The sequence below is a fragment of the Lipophrys pholis genome, assembly GCF_963383615.2.
Source record: "Lipophrys pholis genome assembly, chromosome: 21".
Classification (NCBI taxonomy): Eukaryota; Metazoa; Chordata; class Actinopteri; order Blenniiformes; family Blenniidae; genus Lipophrys; species Lipophrys pholis.
The window spans coordinates 6,156,936-6,174,240 of record NC_137649.1 but is presented as its reverse complement, the minus strand read 5'-3'; the positions used below and the strand labels follow the sequence as shown (position 1 = coordinate 6,174,240).

The 17,305-nt window shown below is 41.3% G+C and overlaps 1 protein-coding gene across 2 annotated transcripts in view; it reads right to left on the bottom strand.

Annotated features, from left to right (window-relative positions):
• adgrg6 (adhesion G protein-coupled receptor G6) overlaps positions 1 to 17,305 on the bottom strand; it is a 97,632-nt gene that overhangs the window by 38,517 nt on the left and 41,810 nt on the right. For both annotated transcript variants that reach the window (XM_080490430.1, XM_080490431.1), the window contains exon 7: positions 6,579 to 6,644. In XM_080490430.1, coding sequence (XP_080346556.1) covers positions 6,579 to 6,644 — 66 coding nt within the window. The remainder of the gene's footprint in view (positions 1 to 6,578; positions 6,645 to 17,305) is intronic.

Sequence of the window (17,305 nt, the reverse complement as noted above, 5' to 3'; positions counted from 1 at the left end):
GTAGTTTGGCTTCTCATGTGACACCAGAATATATCATTAATCACCATCTGTGACCACTAGATGTCATTGTATGACAACAGACTCCCATTGCAGTACCACCTAAAAACCTAAATTACGACAAAATAAGCAAAATGCCATTGAATTGAAAAGGTTGCAAAGAAGATTTAAAATGAAAAAAGTATAAAATATCCAGCAGGAAATGGAAATGGAGCAGCAGAGTTTTTCTCTGATGCATTGATTGATGTAAGATTTAAATACTCGATGTATTTTTTTTGTAAGTGCTTGACTATAGGATCTGCAGTGTGGCATAACAGAAGTGCAAGGGAGGTTTTTCTGTCAAACATATACAAGCACTTGGCTTTCAAGTCTATAAGGATTTTAAAAAAAAAAGAAAAAAGTTTGCCCTGTAAAAAGTTAACTTTGTGCTTCAAATCCCAACAAGAGTTCAAAGGTTGATTACTATAATCATAATTAACTGAACTGAAACGTGGTGGAAGATAATATTTATCAAATCCCAGTCCTCTCGAGTTGAACGTCTTCATCTGGAGCAATTCATCAGAGCAGAATTAACTTCTCTGGGGCACATAATGAATAGTAGAGCGAGAACATTAATAATGGAGGATTTAACTTCTCAGAGGTGCATGGAAACCAGAATGGCTCCAAGCAACTTCTCACAGGTCTGTTGAAAAGGCCAAATATGGCAAAATCTCAAATAGCCGTGAAGCCACTTGAAGAAAAAACAAAACAAAAAAAAAAACCCTCAGGCGTAATCGGCTTTTGACACAGAACTTTAGAGGACTTTTATGGAAAATACCGTCTCTTTTTTATTTTGATGGAATCCCCAATGAAATATATCTTAAAATACAAGAAGATAAGGCAAAAAAAAAAGGAGGATGACAAACCAGGACCATGTAGAGAAGAAGGTCAAACTCTGGAGGTGAAAGGAGGTTTGAGAGGGAGGGGTAATGGATGAAGAGGAGGAGGAGGAGGAGGGTCGCTTACCGTGGGTGATGGCATTAGTAGCATGGATGGTGTTAGTGGAGTCAGTGGATGAGGTGGCGGGAGAGGAAGCAGCTGGTGGTTTTGGCAAGGTGTTGGGATGAGACAGAGAGAGAAAGAGATGCAGAAGCTGATGAGCGCTGGAAATCAAGTCCTTCAAAGAGAGCGGCTGGAGTAAACGGCATAAAAGCTTTGGGTTGTTCTGTTTTATTGCTTTTTGACTCGTTGGGACGCACTGATACCACTTTCTAAAAAGGCTTTAGCTTCTGGCCGATATCGAGTACCGATACGAGTACTTATTAATCGGCATTAACCCTAGTTCATATTCCATAGGCAAATTATATGCCAACGTTATGTGTAGCTGCAAAGAACCTCAGCGTTGACGCTACTGGCGGCTCCATGAGCCTCACAGCCTTCAGTGTGTAGCGTCCACCAACACACTGTAGACTGAAGTATCGCCACACGCTCCAGCTCGCTGTTAATGAGTGCGTCGATCATACTTTTAGTCATATTTAGCATGTAGCTTTGCTGGCATGTGAGCCCCGATAATTGTTAGCATGTAGCCTGTAGCAGTTAGGCGCAGAGCAGTTACACTAATGAGCGACATCGGGCTAACTCTGGTCCAAATGTCTCCAAGTTGCTGGTGTCAGACAAACTATCTTTCGCCTCCTCTTGATTTTGTAGTAGAACATAGTTTACAGTCTGTCGTACTTTTCTCATTAACATCAAAGAATCTCCAGACCGCTGACGTCGCTCGTGCTGTTTTGTGTACTCCCGGACGACATTGCGGTTGCATCATGTCCCATAGTATTTCGCCGAGTTGTATCGAGGAGGTTTTTCTGACTGCGAGTACTCCATGCAGTATCGGACGCTGGTATCGGTGCAACCTGAAGTCGTGCACATTGAAAAACAAAATCTGGTGACTGTAATTGATCATTAAATAACTATATAAGCCTGCTGGAACTGAAAAGCAACAAGTAGAGGAAAAGTAATCTTATATTCAAGGAAGTGCACTGGCATTGTTTGCTTTATTCATATATGTATTCCTCATTTCCTGATATTAAAGTGCATACATTCTGTCAAAGGATTAAATTTCAGTCCAGAGTCGGGGACCCTTGACGACCAGACCGATCCAGGGGTGCTGCTCTTCAAGCCTCACGTACAGTACATGTAAGCGTCGGTGCTCTCCCGGGGCCTGTTGACCTGCAGGACTCAGTTCTATTGTGCAACAAAAGCTGCAGTTAAATTTCCTCCACTTCCGTTTGTCCTCATGAGCTCAATCACACAAAAACTGGCCTTTAGAAAAAAATGTCCCTCAGAGGTCTCTGTCGCTCTGGATAGTGTGAGAACTGACATTTCAGGAGCGAGGCAGGAGCCCCCCCCCCCCACCCAAGCTGCTGTTGTGACCGAGTTCTACTGGTGAGTCCCACATGACCTCCTGGACCTGAGACGGTTGGCCTGAGTCTGGACAGCGCTCTGGGGGGGGGGGGGGGGGGGGTTCGCTTTATAAACGGCAGGTATGTTCTCCTGGGACATCGGGCAGGTCAGTTAAGGAGAGCTTCACAAATAGAACACGTCTTGTTCACCGTGTTTGGTGACAATGAGCCGTCCAGGGGAAATTCTTATTGAACGGTTTGCTGCACTTCCCTTGTTTTTAAAACAATTGAACTTGTCAAAAGACGCTGACTGCAGAGTGGATCGACCAACTCCTGGGAGATTTCTGTCCTGATGTGACTTGTTTCTCTGTTACAAGCCCGATCAATGTCACCGACAGTGGCTGGAATTCGTAAAACAGGGATAATACATTTATTCTATCAGAAAAAATCTTTAAAATACACTTCCAAAAATCCAAAGAATATGTATTTAATATATAATCTCTCATTCTAAAAGGCGTCATCCCTTCAGTAACAAGCTAAAAGTTGAAAATGTTAAATTTATTTATTTTACTAGTTACTGTTTACTAAGTCTTTCAAGTGAAAACGCATCGTTTCATAAAAGTTTCACGTTTACATGGCGACGTTTTGAAAACGACGTCTGTTTACAAGGAAACGGCACCAACACTAAAGATGATATAGTTAGCATGTCGCGCCACTAGTGGGCGCTGTTTTTAGTTTTTTCCTGTAATGAAACCCCCTTCACATGAGTACAGAGAGCAATACGCTATAATGCTGGTTTGATTTTGAAAAGTTGCATGTTCAGGGCCCCCGTACACCGCCGTGGGGTAAACCCACAACTAAACAACTAAACGAGAGTTTTGAGTATTTACTTTCTATTTTAAAAACTTCCTCTGGTTGCAGGAAGCAAAGACAAAATATCCACGCGACCGAGGTCGACTTTTCTTTTCGTAAAGTAGGCCTCATTTCTGTTTGTAAATGGATCAAAACATCCTGATCGACAACAAGACGTGAAAAGTTTCATGTAATAAAATAATAAGCGAACCCACAAATCAACTTTTTCTTCTTCTTTCTAATCATATCACCTTCATCTCTTCAGGTCTTCTACCACTTTTGATGAAAACTTGTTGAAACTCTCCTTTGTCTCATGTCTTTCTCCTCCCAGGATGTTCCTCCATCGTCCTACAAGCGTTTGGAAATGAGCTACTAATGTGTTACTGCCAAAAGTAATGGCATTACGAGACGTCACTGTAATCCGTTAATCGCAGCACTGGCTATAGCTCTGGGTTACACTTCTTAAAACTGCAGAAAATTCTCGAGAAACTTTTAAAATGGTGGAGTAACTGTTTATGCTACAAAAGAAGAAGAAGAAAAAAAAAGCAGAAGAGCACGGAATCGTGTAGAAATGCACTTTTCTTTGTTGCAAGCTGGAAGATTCCATGAGCGACAAACCAAAGATAATCAATACAAGTTAAAGATGATGGAGCAAGATGTGGAAACTGAGTGATTAGAGCTATTTATAGAACACTACTGACAAACGCTTCCCATTTTCAACTTTTGAAAAACGTTCTTGTTGGTCAGTTTTGTACTTTTCAGTAAATGTTACTGTTGAACAGGTGATCTATTCAGGATTGAGAGATTTAGGCCCCGTTTACACAACAGCGCTTCAAGTCGTTTTTGTTTCAAAAAGGCTTTGGGCCTACTGTAATTGTGTAGTTTTTTGTTTACTTGTAATTTTTCAAGTCAGTACTCCTACTATTACTTGAGTATGTTTTTAGAAAAGTAGTGTTCAGCGCTACAATTTCAATCACATCGGTTTTTGAGTACTTAAGTAGTTTTTGAGTACTCAATAAATTAAGGAATTAAGAGGATTGTATTGTGTATATGTTCATGTGTCAAGCCACATGGAAGACCTTGGCCTGCTGATGGTAGAGGCTTTTATTTTGACGTTTCCAAATGGGCACACCGTGGCAGGACGAGATTAAACACGCAACACATTTTACTCACCGTTGCAACATTATATTTACTAAACTACAGTAAAAAAAACTAACTAACTAGACTAACCCAACCAGAAAAACACAACAGAACACAACCACTAACGCCGCAATATTAATAAAACACATAGTAACTGCATTTTAAAGTCCCAACAACCTAAACTCCCAGGATGCATTGCAGCACAGTTCAGTCCCTGCAATCGGCTCAGCGATGGAACACTTGAGGTTAAAGTCACAGCACTTGCCATTACAATTGAATTTGTAAAGTTGTACTAGTACTTCTACTTCAGTAAAATGTTATCAAAATAATTGTACTTTTTGTACTGTTTTGGGAACTAAACCACACACACACACGCCCGCAGACAACAATACTCTACACTATAAACATTAACACCGGAGGACACAGACCTTCTAGTGGACAGACGACCAAGTTGGATTGTTATAACGGTGACTGTCAAAATAAAACTCCCAAAGTCCAGGAGGATATGGACCGGGAGTCATGACACTCTGGAGGAAAACATTGTTCTTGTTTGTCCGTCTACTGAGCGTGTGCAGTAGCAGTTTTAGAAATGTTGTGTGACGTTACGGAACAGACGAGAACGCAAAGCTCCAATCCTGTATACTGTTATATACTCTTATGTATTATCCTATGTACTTTTGACTTAGAACTCTAATCAAATCCTCAACGCGGTCACGCCACCTCCTCCGATCCCAGCAGGATCTCAGGCGGTCCAATCAGATAGGAGTGTTTACATGAGGGGGTTTTAACGGGATCACTTTCATCTGTGTACTTTGGTTGTTTTTGTACTTTTATCGGTAATCAAATCACTTTGCTTTTCCATTCAACTTCATCCGATCTGTCGTCGCACCTGTTTCTAATTCCTCCCGAGGAAAGTTAATATAACACCCCCCCCCCCCCCCCCCCCCCCCCCCCGAGGAAGCTGCGAGTCCTGCGACGGTGTCGGACGATGTTCGAGGCTTTGGGGAAACACGGAGGATCATTGTGCCAAATCCTTGACTTGCACATCCAGAACCCGAAGGTTTGAACGGCTTTAGGAAAAAGGTTCAGGAGCCTCCAGGAGCTGCTGGGGATTTTAAAGAAGTCTTAAGAAGGCACAAAGAGCAGAAACCCACGGAGCTGAAGCGATGACAGAACGCTGCAGAACGAGAGACGTGTGGATCTCTGGGTCGGAGTTCCTCCGGCTTCGCCCCGCGTTAAATCAGTACATGGCCACGGAGGGAAAGCTCGGTCCGGTACAACACTGCTGGCAGCAGGTCAGATGTTCCATTTTCTATGTACTTTAGTGGATAATTCATCATATAAACAGAATGTTCAGTCCTAACGTGACAGAGTACCTTTACCAAAACGCCCCAAACATTCCCCTCTGAGTTCATGAAAAAATAGTCGTGGATGTAAACTGACGTATTCCCCAAACTCTGTCAATTATATGTTCCGTCCGACCTCTGATTCCTCGCCAATTACGTTGTCAAGCACGTGTTCGCGCGTCCCTCCACCCAGCCCCTCACGTCTTTTCCAGTCCCCGCACGGCCAGACAGAAGAAGCATTTACAGATTTCCTGAAGGTCTTTGACAGACTGCTAAACTAATATCACCTGAACGAAGCCCCGATGCAAAAGAAAAGAAAAGAAAAAGTAGGATTTCCATAATGGACGTCTTTCTTGAAAAGGAGCCTTTCAGCCGACGCGGCGCTGAAAGATTTGATTTGACGATTTTCAGATCAAAACATGTCTCGATGTTTGAGTGGAAATATTTCAACCCAAATACTTAATTATGTTTAGGCGAGAGGGCTGTCAGTCATTCCTTTTATTAATATTATTTATTTTATAGTACCCAGTCATTTCTGGAATCTGCTGGGTTTCTTCTCATTGCATTTGCAGGCTGAAGAAAATGCTAAAAACTTTTTATTGTTTGAAAATATATATCATTTTGTTTGTTTTCTCAACTACAATTGCATCAAAAAAAAATAGAGATTCAAATTTGAAACGATGTAAGATATTCAAATATCAACTATCTCAGTTATATATGATTTATTTAATTAAACGATAAAGAATCTAATCATACAGAGGAATTTAAATCCTCATATTGAATATTCACATTGAATTCAATTATTTTTATTGCTGTTACGTGAATTCGGTCTTGTTCGCGGTGGAGGTGCGTTCACTTTTCCTACCTGGGCAGCCCTGTCCGGGGGAGTCGCAGCTGGTGGTGACGGGAGTGTTGCTGGGCAGAGACACGCCTGTGAAAAGAAAAGAAAATGTTCAAAAGCAGACAAAACTATTTCTTTAAAAAAAGTGTGACACTACCCCCTCATTTCAGTTTGCATGTTCTTCCTGCAGCATCATTTCCTCTGGCAGAAACACGTTAGACAAATACACAGAGGTGGATCGCAATTTGAAATATTCTCTTTTAATAATAAGAACTAAATGATAATGGATGAACTGGAGAGCTTCTCCACCTGCTGTACTCCACTTTTCTCTCCCCTTCACATTGAGGCCCCGTTTCCACGACAACGTTTCCACGTGTTTTGGGGGTCAGTTTACACAACAACGGTGCTCGGAGCCGGATACGGTTCAAAATGCAACTTTTTGAAAACACTCCGTTGCCGTGGAAACAGGGGAAAGGGAAACTTTCTGAAACCGATCCGAGACAGTCTCCGTGAAAGAACGTAACGTCTGACTCCATCTCCGCGGAAACGGGTGGAAAAGCCAACTTTTCGAAAATGCGCAGACTCAGTCTCCGTGAAAAGATGCAACTTTTTGAAAGGGTTCTGACTCCATTTTCGCAGAAAAGGACGTAAGGTTAACTTTGGAAACATTCCGTCTTGGTGGAAACGAGGGAAAATGAGACTCTTCTGAAACGCTATTACTGCGCGCTTGCACCATGGCCTTAGTAACTAGTAGTTCTGCACATGCTCAGTAGATGGATAATAAGAACAGAGTTTCCTCCAGAGTGTCATGACTCCCGGTCCATATTCTCCTGGACTTGGTAGTTTTATTTTGACAGTCACCGTTATATGAATCCAACTTGGTCGTCTGTCCACTAGAATGTCTGTGTCCTCCAGTGTTAATGTTTACAGTGTAGAGTGTTGTTGTCTGTGTTTGTATGGTTTCATTACAAAAACATCCAACAGCACCCACTAGTGGCCAACATGCTTACTACATAGTTTTTAGCATCCCTGCCGTTTCCGTGGAAACGGACATTGTATTCAAAATGTTGCTGTGTAAACGGGAAACTTTTCTGAAACAAAAACTGATTTCTTTCTTTCTTTCTTCTTTTTTTTGAGCGGTGGGAATGACGTGGACTAGCTGGAACCAGTAGTTCAACTTCAAGGATGCCAACTGCCATTGAACGCAGAAGATGAAGAAGAAGAAGAAGAAGAAGAAGAAGAAGAAGAAGAAGAAGAAGAAGAAGAAGAAGAAGAAGAAGAAGAAGAAGACTTAAAAAGTTCTGCCTTTTCCCTTGAAACATGTAACCATGTAATGTTTACATGTAAAAGGGGCCTGAGCTTTCTCCTACATTCTGTTCCTCCTCTCACTTCATTTCTTCCTCCTTTCATCACAATTCCTCCACTTCGAGCTCCTCCAGCTGCTCTTCATCCCTTCTTCACCCCTCTTTCCTCACTGCCTCCCTCCTCCTTTGTTCACACCTTGCACTTAGAATCCTCTGCAGATCCTCCAGCGCACCGTCTGGTACCAGGAAAGGACGTCCCAAGCAGCCAGTGAGATGAAACAGACGTTACAACACCCTTCAAGTGCACTTCCGACCTCTCGTGGTTCCTCAGTTCCCCGTCGATGAGGAGCTTAATTGCTCCATTACACATTGACGTTTCACACATCGTGTACATATATGACCGCAGTCATCCATGAGAGTTAAAAACTGAGGCTGCTACTTTTAATATATTGGTGTTTAAAGCAAAAAGACAATACATTTGAGTAAAAATAAATGTGTAATTCAATAGTAAAAGAAAGACTTGGGAAAGATGGCAGTAAATGTGTATTTTTTATTACTTCTTAAGCGTAAAAGTTAACATGGGCTGTTTTCTGGGTGATTAATGAGTGTAAATCAGAAATAATCAAAACATAATTGACAAGAAAACCCAAAATGGCAACAGAGACAGAAGACAAGACGAAACCCGGAGGAAAGCCACACACACACACAGGTAGAACATGCAAACCGAATAATTAAAAAAAATAAAAATCTTTTTGTGATTTTTAACCAGAAGTTAATGTACTTGTACGTGTTTGTATTTTCACCAAAATCCCATCGGCTTTGACTGGATCATTTTTCACTTTTTTGCCGGTTTGCTGAATTCGTTAAAACTCATTAAGGCAATTCCCTCTTAAAGAGGCAGGCACACAGAATAATTTCGCATCACATGAAGCGTCGTTAACTTTTAAAATGTTAATAAGAAAAGTGACGGCTCCTCAGTGAGAACGGGGTGAAACGATCAGAGACACATTTTCCTCTCTTTCCTTTGTGTCCGTCGACGCAGCGCCTGTGTCGGGGTGTCGGGTTGTAACAGCGGCTGATAAACTGTAATTAATCTAATGACTCGGCAGCAGCGGGCTGTAATTCTTCATCATTACCGGGGAAAACATGTTTCTCGTTCACGCGGTGGAGGAAATCTTCTGCATATTGGCAACAAACATTCGGTTCATTAAGACTTTTCCAGTCTCGTTACCGCCGACGCCACGGTTGGATTTTACTGGGAAAAACATCTTAATTCGAGCTGGAACAGAATGAACTGGATCCTTATTGGGGTGTGGTGAAGTTAGTTAAAGGTGCGCTGCAGGATAAAAAGGGAATGTTATGATTTTCTAATCACAGAGGCTAAGATCTGCAGTCACTGTGTTAAAACAGGCATGAGTTTCATGTTTTGCATCTTTTAGTGACGAAGCATCAGCTCTGGCTTGAGCCACTTATACGAGCATGTCTGCAGCATCCAACAAACTAATTCCAAACAATTTAGAATTTGAGGTAATGGACGCCCACCACACAGAAATACAAGAAAATTACCATCGACAGGAAGATGGCACATTACAATTTATTTGAAGTCCACATTTAAACTGTTTAATTAATACGTTTGAACATAAAAATATACCTGATATACCTTTTGTTTTCCCTAAACTGAGACTGTTATTTCAAGTAAACCAGCCCCAAAACACATTCCTTTTCTAAAAGGGATTAATGAAGCTTCTGCTTCTATTTGTATGTTAATAAAAGAGGTTTTAATAGGTGCTCTCTATTCACTAGCTGTTTAATAGAACTATAATGTTTCACCACTAGGGGGCTCTCGAGGGCGCACTTCAAATCGAATAATAATGAAGAGCCTCCCTAAGAAATGTACCACCAGCCGCCACTGCTCGAAAATTATGTCCGTTTACACGGAAACTGTAGAAATGCCGAAAACAATGTAGTTAACATGTTCGGCCACCAGGTAGCGGCATTTGTTTGTGTAATGAAACCACACACACATACACACAGAGAACAATACGCTATAAACAATAACAATGTGGGAACGCGTACATCCGTATGGCCAAAGGACCAAGTTGGATTGTTATTAGAGGAGAACATGGAGTCGTGACACACTGGGAACAAACTTTGTTGTCATTGTCCGTCTGCTCGCGTATGTACAGAAGAGCTATTTCCTGGGGTCGTGGTGCGCGGAAGCAGTGCTAGCTTTTCACACAAGTTGCATTTTATGTAGTAGTGCGCGTACGGACAGGTGGCGGCAGCTCCGCCGTTAGCAGAGCGAGCAGCCACATAAAAACTGCTTCAAGTGGCTCAGTGTTTTCTGGGCCTCGTAAGGAAAAGGAACTGAGGTTTTGGAGGTAAACAGAATCAAACACACCTCCCTGAGTGGAAAGGAAAACAAGAACGAGGAGCACTTGAGCTTTGAGCCAGTAAACATGGCGGCGACATGTCTGAGGATTCCTCCTCCCGAGGTTTGTTTGAATCTCTTCGAGGGGATTACAAAAAAAAAGAAGCAAAGACCAACTGTTGTGAAGGCATGTGATTGATGCCCGTCTTTCTCTTTAAATGATTATTATTAGAAATCGTCTGATTGGTGCTTTACCAGCACTTTTCAAATAACTGCTTGCACATGACGCCTAGAGAAACGTTGAAGGTGCTGGAAATGAGCCTTAAAGCAAGGTTACTTATTACTCCTTAGAAAAGTGGAAGAGTTGATTAACTATGCTGGATTCGTCGGCTAATGCTAATGCTAAAGCTAAGTGTCTGCTTGTGAGCAGGAGGGAGAAACAGCAGAACTACAACATTTTTCATTCATGATGAAAAACCACAAGTTACACGCTGTTGTTTAAGTACTCCAGTACTCTTGTGGTCTCAAGACCTCATTTTCAGGGTCTTGGACTTATCTTGGTCTCGGCCTCTTAAAGTCTTGTTCTTCTTATGGTCTTGGAATGCTCTGGTCTTGGTCTTGACTCAGTATCAGCCCCTTAAAGTCTTGGTCTTGGTCTTGTCTTGGGACCCTCTGGCCTCTGTCTTGACTCGGTTTCGGACTGCTTTAAAGTCTTGGTCCTGTCTTGGGATAAGATGCTCTGGTCTTGGTTCAATTCCAGCCGCTTAAAGTCTTGGTCTTGTCTTGGGACCCTCTGGCCTCCGTCTTGACTCGGTCTCAGACTGCTTTAAAGTCTTGGGCTAAGATGCTCTGGTCTTGGTTCAATTCCGGCCCCTTAAAGTCTTGGTCTTGTCTTGGGACCCTCTGGCCTCTGTCTTGACTCGGTCTCAGACTGCTTTAAAGTCTTGGTCCTGTCTTGGGCTTAAGATGCTCTGGTCTTGGTTCAATTCCGGCCCCTTAAAGTCTTGGTCTTGATATAGTCTCGGCACTTTAGTCTTGGTGTTGGGGTGCTCTGGTCTTGGTTTAGACTGGGTCCCGCATTAAGTTCTCTTGACCACACCAATAAACCAAAACCTGAGTCCTCGTCTCTCCTCGGCTAAAGATGCTTCAAGTCCTTACAGGAATCTATCGACCACCAGAAGTAAAAATAGAACCACTTGAGACAGAAACGATCTGAAGACACTAAAAGCAGCGGCTGTAAAACTTCCATTAGTGAGGCTCAGGACTTCAGTGTTTATGAGATTTAAAAAGATTTCCAGTCCAAACTGTGCTGCGGTCAAACGGGACGTCACCTGCCGGCTCTCGCTCAGACTCCCGTCCCGTAAACGGACAGGAAACGTGGCGACAGAGACAAAAAAGGAACCTGGCTGGAATCTGTTTCTGCGTAATTCACCATCAAACTGCAAAAATAACATTTAGTAAAGTCTGCACCACATTCAGGACTTTGACACATTTAAAAACATTTAAAGAAGCATTGTGATTCTCAAATCGCTGAAACTTTTTAAATAACTGGTCAAATGTTACAGCAACATATTTTTGAGCTGTTTGGGTTAGTTAGGACTGATTTAATATATTTGTGTTTCAGACTAATGTATGGAGATTTTACAAAGCTACGTTGTGATGTTATAGCCTTTTTAAAAAAAAAATAAAAAATGTAATTTTTGTGATAAGAATTTAAAAGGGTTTTACATTTTCTGATCCTTTTTTAAACCAAACATGACAAAAATATCGTGCAATTTTGAGGTGAAATTTCACCCCACTTCCAAAATATTGGTATTTAAGAAAGGTTGAATTTAAAACCGAACCTCTTCCAGTAATTTCATTCGCAAAATGACAATAAATATGCTGTTTATACACTGAGAAAAGAAAATAAGTTAGAAAAAGTTGGACCAACTTCATTGAATTGTTTCAAGTGGTAGGTAACACCTAAATGAATCAAGTTCTTTGAACTTAAAAAAAGAAAATTCATCCTTTTGGGAACCAAATCAGTGATTTTCCCAAGTTTTGACGCACTAAAAGCTTTTTAGACCAGAGGTAAGTGTTTTTGTGACGTGTCCCGCCGGTGGCCCTCGTCTGACCCTCTTGTTGGCAGAGGACACGTGAACCGATTGTGACATCGGATGATTTTTAATCTCTGTGGAGCAGAAATCCGTCAGCATGGCGACAATGTGAGTCACGTTATTTTGCTAATTAATCCTCTGTTAGTTTTCGCTCCTGCTGCAGTTAAAACTCAGGTTCGCCCTCCGGGATCAATTAAGTTTGTTAATTTGCTTGTTGATCTCCAGGCCAGAATGCACTGGTAACTCACTTATTTTTGGTTTAATCCATTAAATTTCCAGAAGCCAAAATGTTGTTTTAAAGTTATGTTTGTATGTGGAACAAAATCTTAACGCGGTGTGGAAAAAGGTGTTTTTTGAGAGTTTCTCAGTATGTGCAGCAGTTTTATCTTTTTAATTCATTTTTCTTTAAATGTTGGGTTTTTTAATGTTTTTATTCTCTCAATTCAACACAATCTCTTAATGCTGTAACAAAAACTGAATATGAATTTAATGTCAAAGTTTCGGAATTTCATTAGTCTGAAAATATAATTATGAACAAACAGAAGCGTATTATTGCAGCTGCTTGTTTCTGGAGTCTTATTAGTCAAATATGGTAAAAAAAAAACAAAACAAAAACTATCATATATGAGTTGCATGACCAGCCAGAAAAAAAAAGAAAAAAAAAAGCGGCTGTATTTTACAGTAATCCTTCATAATAATAAATGCAGAAATGACCAAATGAAAACAAATAAAATAAAACATGACTCATAGTCAGGAGAATATGGTAGTAAAAGTAAAGAATGATTTGCAGATATGGAATGAGAAATACTTTAAAGAAGATGATTAAAGTAGAATTGGTGATTTTTGATCGCTTATTTCACCATGTCAAAACAAAGCGACTCGTCAAGTTTCCACGTATGAGAAAAGTACATGTGTGGAATGTTAGTCATCAAATCTCTCGCAACCTTTTCAGCACCAGAATTAATGAGACGTTTTATCCGCTGCACTCAAACTAAAATAATAAAATCAAATCAAATTTTTATTTAAAACAGACAAACTTCAGCAGTCTTGTCTCAAGGCGTGTTTGTCTTTAAGGCCACTTTCCACATCATTTGTGCGACAGTAGTATTTTTAAAAAGCGATGTTTAAACAGAAAAGGCAGAAGCACTGAAAATGATGTAGTTCGCATGTTGGGCCACTAGAGGGTGCTGTTTTGTTTTAGTTATGAAACCACGCACGCGGAACAATTCGCTATAAATATCACCAATGAAAGACGAAGCTGGATCGCGGTGACTCATTGATGCTCAATTCGAAGGATTTGACCTTTCGTAAAGCGTTTCAAACTGTATTTTAGACAATGTTTGTCACACACGATCAAATCAAACGACCTTCATGTGACTCAGCCGTTAGCGCCACCATACCTATATTATATCACCTTCATCCAGCAGCAAACATCCAAGTTTTAACGAACATTTCGTCTTCATATTTGTGAGCTTTGAAGGCGGCAGGTTATAAAACATTCTAGCTTGTTTTATTACATTTTGTTGATGATACTATGCTTTATTGGTGAAGCATGCATACATATTTAAAAAGGATGCTTTACATTCCACAACGTGCATTAAAGCTCTGTGAGCAGGGCGACTTTGACATCGACAAGATGAAAAGAGCGTCAGCTAATAATGCAAAAACAAACAAACAAAAAAGGCTGTGAAGTTAATAACAAGAGGAAAAAAGCAGCAGAGACACGGGGCGGAGTCAAACAGCCAGAACACAAACAATCAGTTTCAAAAACAAAAGCAACTGCTGAACTCTGACATGTTTTTGTACCTTTTAACATGATTAATCAGTGAATTCAGTTTCTACATCGTGTATTACTTTGTGGTATTTTACACCGCATGCTCCGAAAAGCTTCTGGATTCAGTTTTTCTTGTTTTGTACATTGAAATCAAACCAACCAACAAACCAACAAACAAACAAACAAACAAAGCTTCTACAGTGGCAGCGGAGAAAAAAAGGGTCTTTTATAAGCTGTGAATTTTGAATCAGGTGCAAATAAAGCTCGACAACTCCACAAATGACTCCTGCTCATAACAAAAACCTTCATAAACACTCGCTCCGGTTGCATCTGGGATCTTTTACAAGCACCGGCACACCGTGGAGTACCGGACCCGCAGTAATTCGAAGCATGTGCTGGAGTTTGCACGGAGCACCAGAACCTACGACTCTCCATCGTGCTCTGTACATAATGTGGGACTGACCACATCACAAGCCCTTCAAAAGTATTTAATCACAGTACTTTTAATAATTGGAACGCATTACCTCCTCCCCCGTCTCTACCACTCCCCGTGTGCTAATAGAAAAATGGGCACGACTGCTTTGCATCGCACGCTGGACTTCACACGCCGACCGTCTTCCATTAAAATAATAGAAGTGGATTTTAAAACATCCAAACGCAACAAAACCGAGGATTCCAACTGTGCACTGCAGAATGTTAAAAAGCCCGATAATACCTCCAGTATGCAACCGCCTCCAATATAAATGCAGAGAAGCATGTTGGCTTTGTCTGCAGCCAGAATAAATGTGATGAAATATATATGGAGCTCCGTGTTTTCTTACTAAATATCGGTTCAGGATGGGAGTGATCGTAAATACGCCGTTACGTCCAAAGCGAAAACAAATATAGACGCGGCCTTCTTGCAAAATCATTACAAATCCCAGAGCGGGGGGGGGGGTTCTTTTATCTCCTCTGGGCCGACACCAGGGGGGCTCGGTAAGACGACTCGACTTTAGAGTGTAAAAACACGGCCGACATCAAAGGAGCCATTCAGACGGTTTCTAAAGCGTCTCTGTGTCGGCGAGGATCTCAGCAGATAGCGTTTCACGGAAAGACGGAAAAGCTAATGCAAACTTCCCAACTGTGCAGCAGAGTCAGGAAGCTCAGTGCAGAATCGCGCATTTCTCAAAAACCACAGCAAGCCTCGGAGGGATTCTCACACACACACACACACACACACACACACACACACACACACACACACACACACACACACACACACACACACACACACACACACACACACACACACACACACACGCACACACACACACACACACGCCGCAGCGAGTACAGTGTTGGCAGAGATTTCCCTCAAACCGCTGCGGCTAACCTCCTGCGGCTACACAGTCATTTACAGCGCTTTAACCCAGAAGTGCCACTCTGTGGGCACACAAACACACTCAAACAAACCGGCGTGAGCGTTTCTGATTGGTGAAAAAATCCTTTACATTCAAGCAGTTCACGCGCAGCGATGTGTCGGTCAGAGCGAAGCCTCATCCTAACATATCGTTTCCCTTTAGATTTAGGTTCGTTATTAGGCTCGTGCTATTTAAACAGATATTTTCTTGACATTTAAATTTGGTGAAAGTTCTGCCATACCTTTGGGGACTATAAGGCCTCGTTTACACGACAACCTTGCAGGTGAAAATGCATCGTTTTTGCATTTTTGAACAAGGTGTCCATATGCATGGAAAACGGCAGAAATGCCAAAAGCGGTGCAGATGGCATGCCAGGCCATGAGTTGGCGCTGTTGGGATATTTTTGGCATGAACCAACTACACGTGCACGCAGAGAAAAATATATGATATAAACATTAACGATGACAATATTACGACATTCTTGTGGACAGATGACAAAGTATGATTGTTATTACGGTGACTGTAAAAATAAAACTACCAAGTCCAGGAGAATCTGGACTGAGAGTCATGATACTCTGTTCTTATTGTTTGTCTACTCGGGCACGTGCAGAACTATTTAGTACAGCCGTGGTGCGCAATCGCAGTATCAGTATCAGTATCAGTATCAGTAGCAGTAGCAGTGTCAGTATCAGTATCAGTCGCAGTATCAGTATCAGTATCAGTATCAGTATCAGTCGCAGTATCAGTATCAGTATCAGTATCATTAGCAGTAGCAGTGTCAGTATCAGTATCAGTATCAGTATCAGTCGCAGTATCAGTATCAGTATCAGTAGCAGTCGCAGTAGCAGTATCAGTATCAGTATCAGTATCAGTCGCAGTATCAGTATCAGTATCAGTAGCAGTAGCAGTAGCAGTAGCAGTGTCAGTATCAGTATCAGTATCAGTCGCAGTAGCAGTGTCAGTATCAGTATCAGTATCAGTATCAGTCGCAGTATCAGTATCAGTATCAGTAGCAGTAGCAGTAGCAGTAGCAGTAGCAGTGCTTCAGTGTTTTCAAAAAGTTCAGTCTTGAGAGTAGTTTTCAAAAAGTTGCATTTTCATTGGCTCCGAGCACAGTTGTCGCGTAAACAAAACCCACAAAACACAACAAAGGTTTACTTTGTAAACTGAGTCGCTTCTAAATACAGGTCACATGACGAGTCAAACAATTAGGAAAAGTGTGACTTCTAGTCCAGGGAATACGGTACCTGCCACCCCTGCAACCTGATTATATAGACGTTTGATCCTTATTTTATATCACCATTTGTTGAGAAAATGTCAAGCAGAAGTGCCAAAATTCTCCAATATTGACCTGCAGGTGTCGCCATTGTTCTCTGGTAAAAATTTGCTGCACTGCAAAAACATTAGTGAGGCAATAGTTGCAGACTTTATGAAGACAAATGAGATATTAAATTTAAAAAAAGATCAGTGTTTTTGTCTTTGTAGCTGTTAAAAGATGGGGTCATCGAAAAACTTCAACATAAAAATCCCTAAAGGTTCCGTCTGTAATTTACTTTTAGCCAACGAGCCACAGCTATTGTCAGTCTTGTAACGCCACTTTGAACCACAAGATGGTGCACTGAGTCAGGGCTCATGCGGTATTTAATCCAGGAACAAAAGAAACAGCAAGTAATAAAAGAGGCATCGTTACTCCCACCCAATGTACACAAGAAACATTACTTAAAAGTGTACTTTTAAATACAGATAAAACATTGAAATCAGATTATTTTTATCAATATTTCCAAGTTAATTATAGCTATATTC